This window comes from Lactuca serriola, chromosome 3 (assembly GCF_051521515.1).
Source record: "Lactuca serriola cultivar US96UC23 chromosome 3, Lser_US96UC23_V15, whole genome shotgun sequence".
Taxonomy (NCBI): domain Eukaryota; kingdom Viridiplantae; phylum Streptophyta; class Magnoliopsida; order Asterales; family Asteraceae; genus Lactuca; species Lactuca serriola.
This window is the reverse complement of record NC_136410.1, coordinates 260,215,686-260,236,078: the sequence shown is the minus strand read 5'-3', so window position 1 is coordinate 260,236,078 and position 20,393 is coordinate 260,215,686. Positions and strand designations below refer to the sequence as shown.

General features: G+C 32.9%; 1 protein-coding gene across 1 annotated transcript; it reads left to right on the top strand.

The window, feature by feature from the left end:
* Positions 1 to 12,336: 12,336 nt before the first annotated feature.
* LOC145093946 (auxin-responsive protein IAA14-like) lies at positions 12,337 to 14,628 on the top strand. The gene is made up of 5 exons (XM_079032194.1): positions 12,337 to 12,668; positions 12,904 to 13,145; positions 13,903 to 14,038; positions 14,115 to 14,176; positions 14,302 to 14,628. The coding sequence occupies exons 1-5, from the start codon at positions 12,442 to 12,444 to the stop codon at positions 14,337 to 14,339; spliced, it is 705 nt and encodes a 234-aa protein (XP_078888320.1). The 5' UTR covers positions 12,337 to 12,441; the 3' UTR covers positions 14,340 to 14,628.
* Positions 14,629 to 20,393: the final 5,765 nt, after the last annotated feature.

Here is a 20,393-nt window from a genome sequence, read left to right as displayed (position 1 = left end):
CTGACTTATGTTTGATTAAGTAGACATACCCATATCTACTAAAATCATCAATAAAAGTCACATAATACCGATTAGCATCCCTTGTGGCGGTTTTGAATGGCCCACATACATCAGTATGTATTAAGTCCAACAAACCCTCACCCCTTTCACAAGTTCCAGTGAAGGGTGATTTTGTCATCTTTCCAAGTAGACAAGATTCACAACTATCATCCGATTTAAGGTCGAATGATTCCAAGACTCCACTCTTTTGGAGTTGGCCTATGCGTTTCATGTTTACATGTCCAAGACGACAATGCCACAATGATGCTTTTTCTAGGCTAGTAGAAGAATCAATATACAACACATTATTTCCTAAGTTGTCTACAATCGACACAGTTTCATACACACCATCACAAGGTAACGCTTTAAAATAAAACACATTTTTAAAGAAAGCATTAATACAACCACATTCATTATCAAACAAAAAGGTAAAACCTTGTTTGTACAAAGCATGAAAAGAAATAATATTCCTCGCCATTTCAGACGAGTAAACACATTTATTCAAATCTAATTTTAACCCATTATTAAGCATCAAAGTATAAACTCCAATCTTGGAAACAGGTGAAGCCTTCCTATTCCCCATGATCAAGTTTATCTTCCCGTGCTCCACATCCTCACTTCTTCTTAGGCCCTGCAAATTAGAACATATGTGAATACCACATCCTGTATCAAGCACCCAAGAGTTAGAATATGTTGAGTAATTAGACAATATAGTGTAAATAACTACATGGGTGGGTTTCACTTTCCCATCCTTTAGATCCTGCAAGTACTTAGGGCAGTTTCGCTTCCAGTGTGCCTTTTCATGGCAATAAAAGCATTTAGCATCCTTGGGAATGGCAGAAGGAGTGACAGAACCTCTCTTGGTCTTCGATGAGGAGCCTTCAAGAGACTTTCCCTTGGTACCCTTCGAAGGGTGCTTCCTCTTTTTCCCTTTGCCTTGCCCGATAGCCAAAACAGGGGTAGATGTTGGAGTAGGAGTAGTAGAGGTAACAACCGCCTTGCCCTTATGACCGGTTTCCGCGGTCTTCAAGAGTCCTTGAAGCTTGCTGAGGGTAACTTCCTCCTTGTTCATATGATATGTCATACGAAAATGGTCATAACAAGAAGGTAAGGAGTGCAAAATGATGTCAATTGCCAACTCCTCAGGGATGTTCACATTCAGCTTCAGCAAATGATCCACATACCTTTTCATCTTTTGCATGTGAGCCGTGACGGAATCACCGTCCTTCATGCGGGTAGTTATTATGGAGGAGATTATTTCATACCGCTCCTGACGAGCACTCTGATGGTACCTTTCCATCAGGTCTTGGTGCATCTCAAAAGGGTAGAAATCTTCATATGACTTTTGGAGCTCGGCTGTCATCGTGGCCATCATGATACATGCCACCTTAGTAGCATCTCTCTCATGTGTCCTGAATTCAGCGATCTCCTCAGGAGTAGTAGTAGACTCATCAAGTTCTTTTAACTCCTTATCGAGGACATATTCCTTGTCCTCATCACGAGTAACCATCCTGATGTTCCTAATCCAATCCATGAAGTTGGAACCATCAAAGATGACCCTCCCACAAAGATTCATGAGAGAGAAAGAACCAGTTAGGTTAGAGCCTGAAGCATTAGTGTTGGAAGACATCTAAAGGAAGAAATCAAGTTTAGATTAGATATATAGAATCCTTAATAAGACACCCAAATGTAATATTAAGGCTAGGACCCAATCACAATATATTATACTTAGAAGAGGGATGTCGTAATCTAAGTAATAATATATTTGAAAGGTAGGTGAATGACGATTCACCAATTTCCACCATGAAAAACAAAATGAATTATTAGGTTTTAATTGGATTTGAAATTCCTAGATTCTTTTGAGATTCATTGAACTTTTCAATGGCATGTTTCAATCTCGATTGTGCCCTTCAAGTTTTGTGACTGGGATGCCGAGGATCACAAAACAAGGTGTGAATAACCATGCTAATTCACTTGGTACCCTTAATATTATCACCTAATCAATGTGTCGGTTAACCACACACGCTCCATTGATCTATGATAAACATTAAGTCACCCTTCGTGATCCTTACTAGTCCAAGTTAGTATGTTGGTTAACCAGACACACTCCACCAACGACTTGGTAATGTACAAAGTGTGAATTCCATGGACTAGCACCATGTTCACATTTTTCCTAAAATAACTAAGATTGGGAATTAAAAAGGTTTAGTTACTTTATAATAACCATTATACTTTTAATGAGGATTTAAAGTCATTGTCCTACTCGTTCGGCTAACGACCCTCCACCAGTCAAGCAAGCGGTGGGTGAGAGTGGACACCCATTAAGTCGCCATTTTATAGGCAACAACCTTATACCCACCTTATAGACCGGCTTCATGAATGAGTCCTACTAACGGTAGAACGACTTATTCTTATACATATATATAATAATTAACCATTAATGTTATAAATAGTATAAGGGTTGAATTTTAACTATTAAAATTCTAAGGGTTGGAATTAAAGTTTATTAAAGTGTGTGAAACTTTACAAATTCCAAAACTTGAGGGCAAGTTTTGTAACTATCCAAAACTTTTCATTTCATAACTTATGAATTAAAGGTTCATAAAAATGAAGACTCTTCATTTTCATGTAACTTATGTGTTTAAATGTGTGTGTTAAAGAAACTGACCTTTGGATATCCATAACTTGAGGAAAAATTATGGAGTCCATTAAAACACATAAATGATCAAGAATTAATTCTAAACAATTCAGCAAATAATTCCTATCATCTTCTAAATTCATAAGAACATGAACATGATCATCAAAATTTCAAGAATTATATGAACACATAAAAAACATGGAATTTTGATATATGCTATTGTAAATGGATTAGAACAACCATTACTCCAACTAAAACAAGTTTTAAAACACCAAAACAGTTTAGGGTAATGTTTCTAGTCCATTTCCAGCAGCAAAAGTCGAAAATCTGCACTCTGTGGCTCCTACTCGTCGAGTGCATGAACCTACTCGGCGAGTAGGTTGAAGATACACATGAACTCGGCGAGTCCCCCCATGAACTCGGCGAGTTCATCAGGCAGACAACAAGTTTTTCGACTTTTTCAACTATTTTGCATCAAGTATCAAACAAGCAAGCCTAGGCTCTGATACCACTGTTGGGTTTTGAGCAATCTAACACTTCCTAAGTGTGCATGCAACCCTAATAAACCTTGGATCTATGTTTGTCTAAATACATGCAAAATAATAATTTTCCAAGGTTCATAACCTATCTAACATGGCATGGGGAACATTTCAACATAAAAGAGTTAGAAGAGATTACATACCTTTTTGATGAGTTTGATTCTTGAGGAGTTTGAGGGCCAAGCACCAATAGTGTGAATGCCTCAAATGGAATCACAAATCACCACAAACTCTTGGAAAACTTTGAGAGAGTGTATACACACACTAATTTCGGCCACACACAAGCACACACACACTAGTTCACTAGTTGCCATTTCATGCACCATAAGCATGCTTATATAGTGTACATGGTTAGGGTGAAACCCTAATAACCCATGACCTTTCCTTTTCCAAGGACCCATGGGTTAAAAGCTCCATGGATCATCCATGGACTTCCATCCAAGCCTAGCCCATTAACAAATGAGTGTTAGCCCACACCATATAAAACCAGTAGCCCATAATCTAATTAGTCTTCCTTTTAATCTCTAAATTAATTCATAATTAATTTAAGACTAAGACTAATTAAATAACATAACCTCATATTAATATATTATAACTTATAATATATTAATAAACATATGTGTATAACTCTCATAAATTGTTCGTGTGAAATGCAACCCAAATGGACCATGCCGGGTCGGGTCAAGTATATACCAAATAAGTTATGGACTTAGACACCTTATCCAACACTGGCACCCTGTGCCGCGCCACTATCTCCCTGATATAGATATCATCCAACTTTTCGGCCAAGATACTCTCCTGGATTGGAATAAAATGGGCGCTCTTGGTCAATCGATTCACGATGACCCAAATCGAATCTACTCCTCGTGCAGTCCGGGGGAAGCTTTGTGATAAAATTCATCGTAATATCTTCCCATTTCCACAACGGGATATCTAACGGCTGCATCTTGTCGTGCAGTCTCTGATGCTCGGCCTTGACCTTCCTTCAGTTCAAACATCGCTCGACGTACCAGGCCACATCCCGCTTCATGCAGGGCCACCAATAGTCTAGACAAAGATCCCTATACATCTTCGTCGCCCCTGGATGAATAGAGAATCGGGATTTGTGTGCCTCCTCCATCAAGATCTGGCGCATGCCTCCATGATACGGCACCCACACCCTACGGTGTAGTGTCAATAATCCTCGGCAATCATAATCGAAGGAGGTGACTTGACCCACTATTCGCTCGCTCTTCCGATGTTCCTCCTTCATAGCCTCCTGCTGAGCTTCCCGAATCTGCTCTAGCAGTGGAATCACCACCATCATCCTCATACACACATCCCTGATCGGTGCCGCCTTACGGCTAAGCGCATCAGCCACCACATTGCCAATTAGTCATTAGGCTCCCAACGAGTCACCAATGGACTCCCACCAATCCCTAGCTCGATCTCTCAAACATCCTACTACATATCTCACCTTTGACCCTCAGGGCAGAAGCTAGTCAGCTGTGCAGACTTAATGTCTGCGATCCATCGCCTGGCAGCTATGGGGTCCTTCGCCCCGTGAAAATCCGGCGCACCACTGCCCCGGAAGTCCTTGAAGGACAGTGTGAGAGATCCCGACTGGCCAGATGCCATGTGGCTCCTGAATGCCCTGAGGCGATCCTCTATCAACTCCACTATCTCTTCCTTGATCGACCCAAAGATAATGGGGGTCGACTCAAGGATGCCTTTGGTGATCTCTGACACGATGAACTAAAGTAGCCCCTCATCTACTGGCTCATAACCTGATCCCGAACCCGATCCCTCTCCCGTACTGCCAACTGCTGGCCTCGAGCGTAGTACCACTATTCTGAAATACATAAATAATAATCGTTAGCGATACTGATACCTCTGGAGGGATCACACCTACTACAAGTGTCCGGGTCTTATCTTGGCCTTCCTCGATTTGGGTACGGATCCTCTGCTTTCAGTAGTATGGGCCCATACTGCCTTTTACATCTATCCGTACCTTCTCCAAGGACTGCCTTGACTCCACCAGGTCCCTTTCACTACCGCTGATCACTGCTATACTCATCATAGGCTTGCCCCAGGAAAATCTCTAACTCCACCCTACCCGGTCCTCAGCTGCTGAAGGCCTCCTTGTAATTCCAATTAGTCATTACCTGAATACCATCACATGAGGCGAGGCTCAGATAATCCTTCGAGTAACAGACTCGGCTCTACAACGGTTAGACTCAGACAAGAGCTGCGCAATAGGGCCAAATCCAGCACTCTAAGATTATTCAACCATGATCACATGTGACGTGACATATTCACCTAATGTCTAATTCTCATCGCTCAGAGTCCCACAAAGCACAAAGCAAGCAGAATTCAGACAAAAGGGAACAATCTCAAGCAAATCCGTCCTCACACAGAGAAGTTGAACTAGCATACAATGCTAAACTCATACTATCAGGCATAACCTAAACAGGCTATCCTACTGTCGTCTACTCAATCCTAACATGAAATTTTCATACATTGAAGCACATAAAGCAGGAACATAAGGAATCACCCTAGATCCTTAGTCCTATTCTAGCATGTTGTTCTACTGAAACTGATAAACATAACATAAGCTTGTATGGGTACTTTGGGGAATACTTACTTGAGCTCGGCCGGTCGCGCGCATCACACACTTCGTTCCTTATTAAAACTCTTTACTTGGCTTTTTAGAAAATATTTTCTTCTTTAAAATCTTTTAATCCCTCGATTTGAGTTCAGACACCCCCGAAGGTGTGTCTAAATCCCTCAAACTAGGGCTCTGATACCAACTTGTAACGTCCCAAAAATACGAGCCAAAAATTTCATTTTTAAAACATACACTTTGCAAAACATTAGAAATAAAACATTCACCGATCATATCATTTCATAAACGATGTTGTGTGTCTGGAAACCATTTTCAAAAACATAATAATGTCAGAGTACAAATCCCCAGGAAGATCTGATAGTGCGGAATACAAAGCATGTACGTGATGTGCCGCTACCGCGCCAGCTCCTTCCCCTTCGAAGAAGAGGTACCTGAAACCAAAACTAAAAACTATAAGCATGAAGCTTAGTGAGTTCCCCCAACATACCACATACCATACAATCAAATAACATACATACATTATCAGGCATATCTGGGTGCCCGACCTACCCCTTCGGTCCTCTCGACCAGATACAGACTAGTCTATCTAGGAGCTGGCCTCCCCTTCGGTCCTCTCGATCGGATACTGATAGCATATCTGGGTGCTGGTCTCTCATTCGGTCCTCTCGACCGGATGCTGACTAGCATATCTAGGAGCTGGCCTCCCCTTCAGTCCTCTCGACCGGATACTGGGGACTACTTCACCCCCTACTACTACCACATAACACATATATCACATAATCTATCTAGCATGACTAGGCATGACGCCCCTTCGGTCCTATCGACTGGTATTCTGGGGGACTATCTCCCCCTACTGTCACTAGCACATAGCATCATATCATACTAGCACAATAACACATCACAGGTAGTGGCAACCCTAGATGAATATCACAGAGACAAACATCTATCATAAAATTCCTACTGGTGGGTCGGCATTATGGCCGTAAACCCACCGCTACTGGAAGGTAACTCACCTTAAAGTAGCTGCTGATCTGCGTGGGAACTGACTATCTTCTGCTGCTGCTGCCCCGAAAATCCTCCGGCTATAATTCCCACAAAACACTCAGTCAAATACTGCTAACCGACCTCAGGGTAAAATGACCATTTATCCCTAACCAAGCCAAGAGTCAAAGTCAAAGTCAACTTCTAATTGACCCGACTCGCCGAGTCCCTATTCATTCGATTGACCATAATCCCGTCTCTACTCGTCGAGTTAGGCATTGACTCGACGAGTTTTCTTCTAACCGATGTCCAATAGTCCTTCATCCTACTCGCCGAGTTGTATGAACAACTCGTCGAGTTCATCTTCATCCGAAGAACATGCTATGCTGAGACTCGCCAAGTTGTATGAACAACTCGACGAGTCTGTTCTTGAGGCAAGAAGATTGCATTGGACTCGCTGAGTCAAGGCGTTGACTCACCGAGTTACTTCATGGGTGAGTCTGGCTTCGGACTCACTGAGTCACACCCCATGACTCACTACTCCACTCCGCAAACACGAAAAGGGGGAAAACTCGAGGACTCGCGACTCGACTCGCCGAGTCCGATGAACGACTCGCCGAGTCTGTCACATCCAAATACTATATACTTGATTTTTCTTGAATCCAGCTCATGCCATACCTAGATTTGGGTTTCTAGGGCTTGATTAACACGTAAAGTTTCCAACTTTACGTGTAAATAAACACCAATGAAGGTTTTAGGGCTCAAAATGCACTAAAAGAGTATATCTAGGGCTTTCATGTAATGTGGCTTCATAAAGGCGGTGGATCCGAGCTCCTGGAGCTCAATCATGCCTAGATCTAAAGGTTAATCAGCTTATTACAGACCCTAAAATCATACCTAAGCTTGGAAATGGCTCAAGAAGAACTTTAATGGAGCTATAAGGGACTATAAGCATGAAAACAGAGGGAAACTGAGTTATACCTCAAGGAAATCACTGAAATAACACCAAGATGTCTGGCCTCCTTCTTCTCTTCTTGATCTACTCTTCTTTTCTCTCAAAATCTTCAAGAAAACACACCAAAGCACTTCAATCTCACAAGGAACAAGGGTTGGACGATATAGGGAGCTTTGGGGGTGAAGGGGGCGAGCTTGGGGCGCATAAGGTTGGTTTAAATAGGATGCAAACCCTTGGAATTACGGTTTCCTCAGACAACGAGGACTCGCCGAGTCCAGAATATGGACTCGCCGAGTCGCCAACTTAAACGTACTCCATATCCCGTCCCTACTCGGCGAGTCAGGTCTACAACTCGCCGAGTCCAAGGCTAATAATGCAAAACACTTAGATAAATTTCACATACCAGGAACCAGGTGCTACACTTTTATCTCACTTGATTCTTTTTTTTGGATATTTTTGTTTTTCTAGTTTTTCTACTAAACTATTTATAGTTCTTTTTAAAAAAAATTCGATTTTATATGGAATTGTTTTATCTAGTATAGTTTTATTTTGATCTTTAATATAATCTAATTTTTTATCTAAAGTATTAACGCATTTATAAAGTAAAGTTTAAATAATTTGAATTTTTTCAATTTTATTTTCTAGATTATCTGATATATATATATATATATATATATATATATATATATATATATATATATATATATATACATATATATATATATATATATATATATATATATATAGGAGGGTATAATTAAGAAAAAAAATGTTGAGAATGGGGGAATCATTCTCAGCCAATCTTAACTTATAATACACGGTGGCAAACTTGTAAATATAATATGATATCCTTCAATCACATATATGTAACTGTGGATAATTTGATAACAATTCAAATTCATTACTACTCGATCGTTCATCATCCAAATTTCTTCTCCAACGTTCAACGATCATCCAGATTTCTTCAATTAAATCATCGATTAACATCATCTAGTGTTAATCAATCATCCATCTTCGTCAAAAACACGTTCATCAACATCATTCAACAGTAGACCAAAAAAATTCGTTTTTGGTTCTTTCAATCTAACCTTCAACTATGCTTGAATATGAGAATATCTTCAACATCTACGATTAATTTTACTCCCAGTGTCATTAGATCAATATCATTGATAATTAACAGCAGTTTCACTTCATATCATTCATTCAACATCGATCATCAAACAAAACTTTGAAATTAAGGTTAGAAAAACATCAAATCATTTTTTTTTTGAAAAATTTCATATAATTCTCTATCAATCTACTATTTTGTAAGTTTTAAATAGTCAAAGTATCATGTTTTAGCATTTTTAATAAAGCTTACTTGTATGCACTCCAACTGTTTGATGAAATGCCTAAACTAAATTACCACGTTATATTCACATATGAATATGTTTTTACACCTTAATCAGTATATGATTATTAAAACACAAAACAAATATACAATTTTATATGTTTTTCATATGTGAATAACATATAAAAATTATATATATTTGTGAATATATCTTGTAATATGCATATGTTAATATCCTGTGTAATATTCATATGTGAATAAACTGTGTAATATTCATATTTGAATATATCATCTAATACTTACAAGTGAAAATACTATGTAATATTCACAAGTGAATGCATCATTTAATATTTAAATGTGAATATCATGTATCATATTCACAAGTGTATATATTATATATTATTCATATGTGAATATACTGTGTAATATTCTTGAATGAATATATACCATGCAATATTTAGATGTGACTAGAATGTGTAATATTCACAAGCAAATATACCATATAATATTCACATGTGAATCTACCATATAATATTCATATCTAAATATACTATGTAATATTCATTTGTGAATATACCATGTAATATCACATGTGAATATACTATATAAACAACATATATCATATAATATTCACATACGATTATACATTCCTATGTGAATATACCATGTGATAATTAAAATGTGATAAATCGCTATTATTATGAACTAAAAGTATATTTTTAACATTTTTTATGTGTATTCACATGTTTTTTCAGGCATCGTTATAACTCAATAAAAAAATAACATTTCAATCAATGGTTGGTTCATATCTCGGTGGTTGACGATTGGTTGACGTAATGGAGAAGATATCATTGACGAAGACAATATATTTTTATATTCACATGTAAATGTTATACAATTTAATATATTCTTCATTTTGATCGTATTAAATTCAAATGCAAATGATATTCATTAACCAATACAATGTTGTTTGTCTTAGTCTAATGTTGATTTTACATGTACAATAATATTGTTACATTATACAAAAAAAAACTATGCACAAACCAATTCTTATAGTGTATTATTTATTTTTATATATAAAGGTTGTATTCACAAAATAAATAAATCAAAATGTATAGTTTAGTCACCTAAATAAAAATAACATATTACGATAACGATGTTTTTACTAGTAAGATTGAAGTTAGTAACATCATCAGTAAATATGTCGTAATGATTTCTAAACTTTATTCATATATGAATAATGATGATGTCATCACTAGTAGGAATGAAAATTTAGTGACATCATCAAAACAATCTCGAAATTGGACGAAATTCGCATATTTGATGTAAAATGGTGCGATTTATAAAACTCACAGCTTCATCGTGACGTACGGTGTTTTTTGGCCATTCGGGACTGTTTAGGGCCTCAAAGTGACGTTTTTCTATTTTTATAATTTTCTGAAAAAAAAAAAGTTATCATTTATTCACAAATGAATATAACATTAATAAAAATACATATTATTATATAATTATTTTATTAACCTAAAAAGATTAGTTGTATGTGAATAAATATATATTCTTATCAAATATTTTATTTATCTTTAATTTTATATATTTTATAGTCATCGATTTTATTGACAGTTTTATTCGTTTGTGAATAATACATATATATATATATTCACATTTAATTATTACATATATATTCATTTTTTAATATTACATATGTTTACATGCGGATACAATTCGTATATGTTATTCACATATGAATTACAAACTTGCTTAAAACCTTAAAATGACGTATTACATGTATTCATTTATGAATATTACCTGTATTCATTTGTGAATATTACATGTATTCGCATGTGAATATTTTTTTATATTATTCACATATCAATTACATATTTGCTCTGTGTTTTTAAAAGATATACATTGATTCTCGTGTGAAGGCATATTCACTTGTAAATATTACATGATATATTTAGTTTATGCATTTCATCGAACAGTTGGCGTGCAAATAAATTAATTTATATAACTATGGTAAAAAAATTCACAATTGAAGCCAATAATTACAAAACAAATCAAATCCTATCAAAATCGATTAATAATCAATAGGTTTATATAAAAAATTATGAAAAAAAATGTATGAAAAACGATTTTTAAAAAAATCTTCAAATATATGGTTATGTTGATAAACTTTCGATTGCTACCTGTTGTTTGATATTGGTGAATGTTCCTTTGATGAAGTTTCGATGATTGGTGATCACTAAATGATGTGACATCGATAAATGTGGATTATTTTAACGATTTTGTTTGATGTCAACGAAACTGGACAAGATTAAAACACGAGTTACACTTAATAGTACAAATAAATGTTTTTAATGACAAATCACAACATTTTGATGAATAAACGAAGATTTTTGATGAAGAATTGATGTTTTTATGAAGTGTCGATGTCTTTTTTTATGAAGAACATGTGATTTTGATAGCGAACAAGTAGTAGAACGTATGATGTTGATGAAGAACATATGATGTTGATGAAGAACACAGAGGAACAATCGAGATGAATAAATAACAGATGATGTTGATGAAGAACAGATAAACGATCCAGAAAAAATGGTATATGTGATTGAAGGTTAATATATCATATTTATAAATTTGCCACCATGTATTTTATGTTAATATGCTAATTAAATGAGTGGCTGAGAATGATTCTCTTATTCTCAACTTTTTTTATTTTCTCAATTGAACCCACCTGAATATATATATAATATATATATATATATATATATATATATATATATATATATATATATATTCAGATTAATTCATTTGTTTAAGAATTAACCATGTATAATATATGAGAAAAAAGTTACTGCATGTGATTCTGTGATCCATGCATAACGTGGGGCCTCAAATCACTAAATCATTTGGATTAACGTCCAATCATTAAATCATTAAATAGTAATATATAAGAAATAATGAAACCAAAATATTGTTTACAGGACTTCGATAAAGAAAGGGTTATTTCTGTAATTTATGACACTTGAATTATTTTAATTTATATACAAAGAAGCCCTTGATCCTAGAAGATTTAAATACCAAATACCACCACGTGTTTGCATATAATCCGTCAGTACATGATGCAAATGATGCAACTCCTTGTTATATATGCACATGAACTTCTATTCCACTTCTCCTCTTTCTTATTGCCTCTCTCTCTCTCTCTCTCTCTCTCTCTCTCTCTCTCTCTCTCTCTCTCTCTCTCTCTCTCTCTCTCTCTCTCTCTCTCTCTCTCTCTCTCTCTCTTAAGAAGGAACTGAAGATACAACAGGAAGCAGTGCAAAAACAAAGCTTTTGATAGTTTTCAAGAAAATCATGATGAACCTCATGGAAACTGAGCTATGCCTTGGCCTGCCGGGTGGAGGAGGCAGTGGCTGTGAGGCGGAGACCTTAAAGGTCACCGGAAAACGTGGCTACGCAGAGACTGTTGATCTTATGCTCAATCTACAACCAAATGACCAGTCCTCATCTTCAACTAATCTAAATGATATGAAGTTGCAGAACTCTAAGAACAACAAAGATTTGATCAAGCCACCAGCCAAGTACGATTCTTTTTTAATTATTATTTTAATAAGATACATACACATATACAGATATATATACCTATGTGTGTGTGTCTGTCATTTTTAAAGTTGAATGTTTACATATTCGGCAAAAACAACCTTTCCTTCTATCTAATATATAATATGTTAATCCTCGGCTTATAAACTTTTATGATCATATTACTTTATGAAAATTGTTAATTGTTTTTTTTTTAATTTCTTTTTTACTTAATAGGGCACAGGTGGTAGGATGGCCACCAGTGCGAAACTATCGCAAAAACGTGATGGCTCAGAAGAGCAATAATGAGGAAACTGAGAAGGTGGTGGCAGCCACCACCGGTAGTAACAACCATGCGGCCTTTGTGAAGGTTTCAATGGATGGAGCACCGTATCTTCGCAAGGTGGACCTTAAATTGTATGAGAGTTATCAACAATTATCAGATGCTTTAGCCAAGATGTTTAGCTCCTTCACCATGGGTATGTCTTAGTTCATTCTCGAGAAGTTGAAATTTGCCTAATAATTTAAAGGGTTTAAACGTAAAATGCATTACTTGTTGGTTGTATCGTGCATGATCATAAAGATGGCCGAAGTTTTCACTTCTAGTTTAGTCACATCTGGAAAAGGTTTTTCATATAAATTATTAAGAAAGTAAAGAAGCAGTAATCCAATTTTATCACACAACTCGGATAGTCCGGAAAATAAAAAACAAAATGTTTCGCAACCTACAATTACGCTCAAGAAGATTCGAGTTATTACGCTCAAGAAGATTCGAGTTATTGATGATGAAAACGTATATATGTAACGCTTTGTTTATAATTATCCGTGACTTCGATAGAATCTTGAATATTTCAAATCCCGATACTAATCAAGTGTATATGTTTCCTTTTTCTATAATTATTATATTCTAATATAGTCACGATTTTTAAATGGATAGTTTTCTCAGCCGTTCAACAAAAAAGTTAATTTTCGGATCAATATAAATTTCGAAGCCTTAGGTCTTCAAACATTTGATGGTATAGCATATGTCGTGTTGCTTATGTTAATATTTTAATTTATATTTTCTTTAACTCTCACATGTTCTACGATGTAATTTTCATGAGGTATTTTAAAATACAACTTTTTATAATTCTGTTGGACAAATAGGGTGCTACTCAAATTAACTAATGAGGGTGTTTTACATCAAATTATGTCTTTTAACATATATTTATGATGTTCATTTATTTATCCTTGCAGGAGAGTATGGATCCCAAGGAATGATTGATTTCATGAATGAGAGCAAGTTGATGGATCTCCTTAACAGTTCTGAATATGTTCCAAGCTATGAAGATAAAGATGGTGATTGGATGCTTGTTGGTGACGTCCCATGGGCGTAAGTTCTTGGTAATATTAACACATAAAATTTAGAAAACAAGTATTCTCAACAATCCAAACTTGTTTTCGTGCAGAATGTTTGTTGATTCTTGTAAGCGACTTCGAATCATGAAGGGATCAGATGCAATTGGACTTGGTGAGCAACAATAAACTCATTTATTTACATATTTCTTAGCATGGTGTCTGCGTTTTCCTTTTTTAATTTGTCTTGAAGTAAACCCTACTCTAAGTATTGAAATAAACCCTAATCTTGATTTACAGCCCCAAGAGCAATGGAAAAATGCAAGAACAGGTGTTAAAGACAAGTATGAAGCAAACCCTAATCTTGATTCAAGTTCATGACAACTTCAAATCATCAAAGTACATGGATGGATCAAGCTGTTAATGTTTGAATATGTTTGGATTTGTTTTTGTTTTTGTCATGAAAAAGTTTGATAGTATATAGAATTTGTCAAAAGATGATTTGGGACATTTTGTAATGGACAAGAAACAATGACTCTTCTACTGGTTTGCCTCTCAAAACATATTAATGTGGAGTGTTTAATAATGTTTTCAGTTTTGATTATGTTATCATAAATTTTTTGTTTATGTTCCCATATTCCCAATTAGGTACTACTAATGCGAGATTAATTTTTAGTTAGTGGCTATCGATAGATGTTTTTTTATGTCTCTATAACTAATTAAATTTTAATATATTCACATAAAATAATTATTTAATTAATGATAATTATTAGTGAAGCATGACCTTATAATCAAAAACAGCCTTGCCCCAAGTGGTAGGGAGGGAACAAGGGCATGTGCATCTTGATGGGTTTACTCATTCATGACCACTTATTTTTGTTTGGTATTGTTTATAATATTTATAATAATTTTAGAAATAATTCTACTATCATTACAATCATTTTCATTTGTTTTTATTTCTATTTTATTCGATAAAAAACAGTTCAAAATTATATTGTTGAAAATAAATTGTTATTTCAAATCGAAACCATTCTCATTTGAAACCCAACTAATCTGTCATATTTTTTCAAGTCAATGACATTCAATTTCAATTACATATTTTACATTTATATTGTCCTATCATATGAATATGAATGAAACTCGGTTAACTACACTTTTTGTTAGATTATGAAAAATCCTCGATACGATTAATGTGTATTTCTCAACAATATATAATGTACAATGTTACAATAACGTCCATACATTATACACATAGAGTCCAATAAAATATTCTAACACACCCTCTTAGTCTGAACGGGAAGGATCTCAAATAATCGCAAAATAGAATAAAAAACAAAGGAAGAGTAGTGTACTAAAAATTCTTCTTTATAAAAACACAGTCATCTTCCCCTACATATGCATGATACACAATGTTCATGCCGGATCTGATAGTATATGCTTCGAAAAATCTCACCCTACAATATTGTAAGATATGAGTTGTATGAAAAGTTCCATTTTTGATAGAAACGATGTAGGTGATGTATCAGTTATAGGAGCAGTACTATTATTCATCAAAAAAAAACATGGTCATTGTTCACCTAAAGCCGAGAATCTTTCTAATTCTTAATCATTTTTTTTTATCTTTAACAGACCAATTACTGGTACGATGAGGAAATATGTAACTATCATAATACCATAGAAAAATACTTGAAAATAAAGAGATTCGGAAGAAGTATGGTAATATGGAAAGTAGTTGGGCAATATGGAGCTCATGGAATTTGAGAACTTTTAGAGTAGAAATATGAGGTAGGAGGCCTAAAATTAACTAGCATCGAAAATGTTAATGTAAATCATAATTTTGTGGGGAGTGTAAAGGATAATTAGATATTCCAACACAAAATCATAATATGGTCTTCTTCAAGAAAAATATACTTTACTTTAAGGACTTTTATTTGAGCAGACGTAGGAAAAATTCCTGAAATAAACAACATTTCTAAAACTTGAAAAGAAGAAGGAAAGAAATAAATAAGGAAATGTCTCTAAACCTATATAAAGAAGGAAGATGGAGCAAGATAATTAAAATAATAATCACGAGGATAGTTAGTTACTGACATGCTCCTCCTAAAACATCACCATAACCATTTGCCTATCTCAGAAGATAAATCAAAGGATAGTTACTCACCACTCTAGAAAGACCAGTGATGCCACCGAATCAACCGAGAACTCTCTATTTCGAGTAGTAGAGCAACCTCATTATAACCAACTAGGCGAATGCCCGCACGTTGCGCAGAAACATCTATATAGTTTAAGTCTTTACAAATATATGTTTTTTTAAATACAGCAATAACATTGTTGTTAAATTTGATATAATAATTCGTATACTAAATTGATACAATATATTGTTTATTTTAAATTATATGATAAAATATACATCTATTATTACTGTATAATCTCAATCGTTTGAAATGACTTCTATCTGTGAATTACACATGAATAAAATTAAATATAATATATGATCTAATGTTATTTATAGTTGTTGTTATTGTTAATTAATTTTTTTAAATTTATTTGCTTACACTACTAGAAAATGAGGGGCTTTGCTATAGGAAAATAACAACAGAAAATTTTCGTAGTTATGAGCTACATAATACCAACGGAATTCCTACGGAATGAGATGTCTTAAATTAGTAACAGAATTGGAACGGAATAACGACGGACACACATCCGTAGCTATTTCGTTGGTAATTAGCTACAAAATAGCTACAGAATAGAGACGGAAGTAAGCCCGTATGTATTCCATAAGTAAATAGCTACAGAATAGCTACGGTGTTATTATGACTACTATGTTCTTATATTGAATTAAAAGTAAAGTACATTGCTAGCATGGTTTAAAGTTGAATTACATTTACTAACTACATGTGTTTGTTTTGCTATTTTTGGGTTAATGAGTTGCGACAACAAATGTCAAACATGCAACAAGCCATGGATGAAAAGCAAAGTCAAATGAATTTGAAAATGCAGTAAATGCGAAATGAAATGGCATTGCAAGTGCAACGACAATTGGCGACCTTTATGAAACAAATCAACTCGTCCGGTAATCCGCAAAGTAGTTCTTAGTTTTTGTTTTAAAACATTTAATGAATGTTATGTTATTGACTAGTTCCTAACTTTTGTCAGGGTATTGTAATGGTATTTTGAGTATTTGAATGTATCAATGGTATGGTATTGACTATTTTAATGTTAATGAATGTAATGGTATTTGACTATTATTTTAATTATTTGTTTGGTTTTTTTAGCAGCAAATTTGGATAATTTTTAAATTATAAATTTAATAGAGCAATAGATTTTTGACTAAATTGTAGGGAATAAATATTATGTAAGAATTATAAATTTAATATAGCATTAAAAACTGGTAAAAAAATCATAGAAAATTTGTAGGAAATGAATAATCTCTAGGTATTTTGTAGGACATAAAATACAATCAAGTCTATATAGGTAATCTGTATCAAAAGTAGTTGGCAGGTATTCCGTAGGAAAAGATGTTGGTAGGTATTCTGTAGAAAAAGTAGTTGGTATGTATTCTGTAGGAAAATCAGTTTGCGGGTATTCTGTAGGAAAATAATTTATATGTATTTTGTAGGTGTTTCGTAGGTAATCTGTAGGTACTCCTTAGTTAACGTGTTCCGTAGGTATTCCGTAGTTAAATTTGTAACAAAATATTTCGTAAGAAATGCATAGGAAGGCTTGTAGCTAATTTGTAGGAAAAAATTACCCATGAGGGTTTTCTCTATAACCCGTTTTTTGTAGGAAATTTGTAGGTACCGCCTTGTTCCTACGGATTTCCTACCAATTATGTTGTAGGTAATTACTTAATTTTCTAGTAGTGTTAATGTTTTAATTTCTATCATTATAATTATTTAAAACATCAAATATTGTTTTTTGATTTTAAAGGTAACAATATAATTATTTATATAGAGTTATTTTTAACTATTGTTATTGTAAATTATTTTAAGCTACTTATATGAAACTTTTAATGATTATAAACATATTTTTAGGAGATATTTTAGTTAAATTGAGATTACAATTTATTTTTTGTATTTAGCACTAAAATTTATCACTTTTAACTATTCCCAAAATATTCATTGGTTTTCTAAGTGTAACTAATTAAAATTTATTTTTAAGTTGACATTGTAATGTTATATTTAAATTAACAATTTAAGTATTTTTTCCAAACTGTTCAAAAGTTGTAGCTTTAAACTGATAATGGTTTATATACAACAACATATTAAATCTAATAAATTAAGTATAACATGTTAAAACTTTAAGACACAACTTTATAAGTAAAAAGTAAATATATTATTTTAAAATTGAAATTTAGTACATTTATGATTATAGTTTCGGTTTGATATTTATTTAACCTAATTAACCAATTTATAATAATTATTTTAAAAAACACTACAATTAATAACTTTTAACTATTTACAAAATATTCTTTGGGTAGTTTAAGTTAAACTAAAATTTATATTTAAGTTGACCCTGCAATGTTATATTCAAATTAATAATTTAAATATTTTATACAAGTTGTTCCGAAATTGTATCTTTAAAATATTAATGGTTTACATCCAACAATATATTAAAGCTAATAAATTAAATATAATATGTTAAAAGTTAAAAAAACATAACTTTATAAGTAGAAGTAAAGATATTCTTTTTAATATTGAAATTTAGTTTATATATGATTATACTTTAGGTTTGATATTTATTTAACCTTATTAACCAACTTATAATTATTATTAGAAAAAAATTGAAAAGTTATGGGAGTTTCAAACGAATGTGGTGAAAGGTAAAATGCATGGGAGTTTGAAATGAATGTGGTGAAAGGAAAAATATTTATTTTATAATATAGTACTAAACGAATGTCCGCGCATTGTGCACAGATACCTATATTATCAAGTCTTTACAAATATATGTTTTTTTGTATAGCAATAACATTGTTGTTAAATTTGATATAATAATTCGTATAATGAATTGATATAAAGTATTGATTATTTTGCATTATATGATAATATATACATCTATTATAAATGTATAATCTCAATCGTTTGAATGACTTCTATCCACGAATTACACATGAGTAAAATTAAATATAATATATGGTTTAAAATTATTTATAGTTGTTGTTATTGTTAATTGATTTTTTAAAATTTATTTGCTTAATATTTTAATATTTATCATAATAATTATTTAAAACATCAAACATTGTTTTTTGATTTTAAAGGTAACAATATAATCATTTATATAGAGTTATTTTTAACTATTGTTATTGTAAGTTACTCTAAGCTACTTATTTGAAAATTTTTAACGATTATAAAAATATATTCAGGAAATATTTTAGTTAAATTGGGATTACAATTTAGTTTTTGCATTTATCACTAAAATTTATCACTTTTAACTATTTACAAAATATTCTTTGGTTTTGTAAGTGGAACCAAAATTTATATTTAAGTAGACATTGTAATGTCATATTTAAAATAACAATTTAAGTATTTTGTCCAAACTGTTCAAAAGTTGTAGCTTTAAACTGACAATGGTTTATATACAACAACATATTAAATCTAATAAATTAAGTATAATATCTTAAAAGTTAAAGACATACCTTTGTAAGTAGAGGTAAAAATATTATTTTAAAATTGAAATTTAGTATATTTATGATTACACTTTAGGTTTGATATTTATTTAACCTTATTAACCAACTTATAACCATTATTAGAAAAACACTATAATTAATCACTTTTAACTATTTACAAAATATTTTTTGGGTTGTTTAAGTTCAACTAAAATTTATATTTAAGTTGACCCTGTAATGTTATATTCAAATTAATAATTTAAGTATTTTATGCAAATTGTTCCAAAATTGTGTCTTTGAAATGATAATTATTTACATCCAACAATATATTAAAACTAATAAATTAAGTATAATATGTTAAAAGTTAAAAAAAAAATCACTTAATAAGTAGAAGTAATATATTATTTTAGTATTGAAATTTAGTTTATATGTGATTATACTTTAGGTTTGATATTTATTTAACCTTATTAAACAACTTATTATTATTATTATTATTATTAGAAAGAAATTGAAAAGTCATGGGAGTTTCAAATGAATGTGGTGAAAGGAAAAATAAATAGGAGTTTCAAATAAATGTGGTGAAAGGAAAAATGTTTCCTTTATAATATAGTATGATATAATATGATATGATTGTTGCCATAGTAGTGTGACATCACATAGCAAACAACTTCACTGCACCACCTTAAGGTTTAGTATAATAAATTAGAGCGACAACATGGAATGCAAGCGGGAAGTTAAAGATTCTCTACTGAATAATGAGAAGTTTTTCCAAAAAAAGGCGTAACAA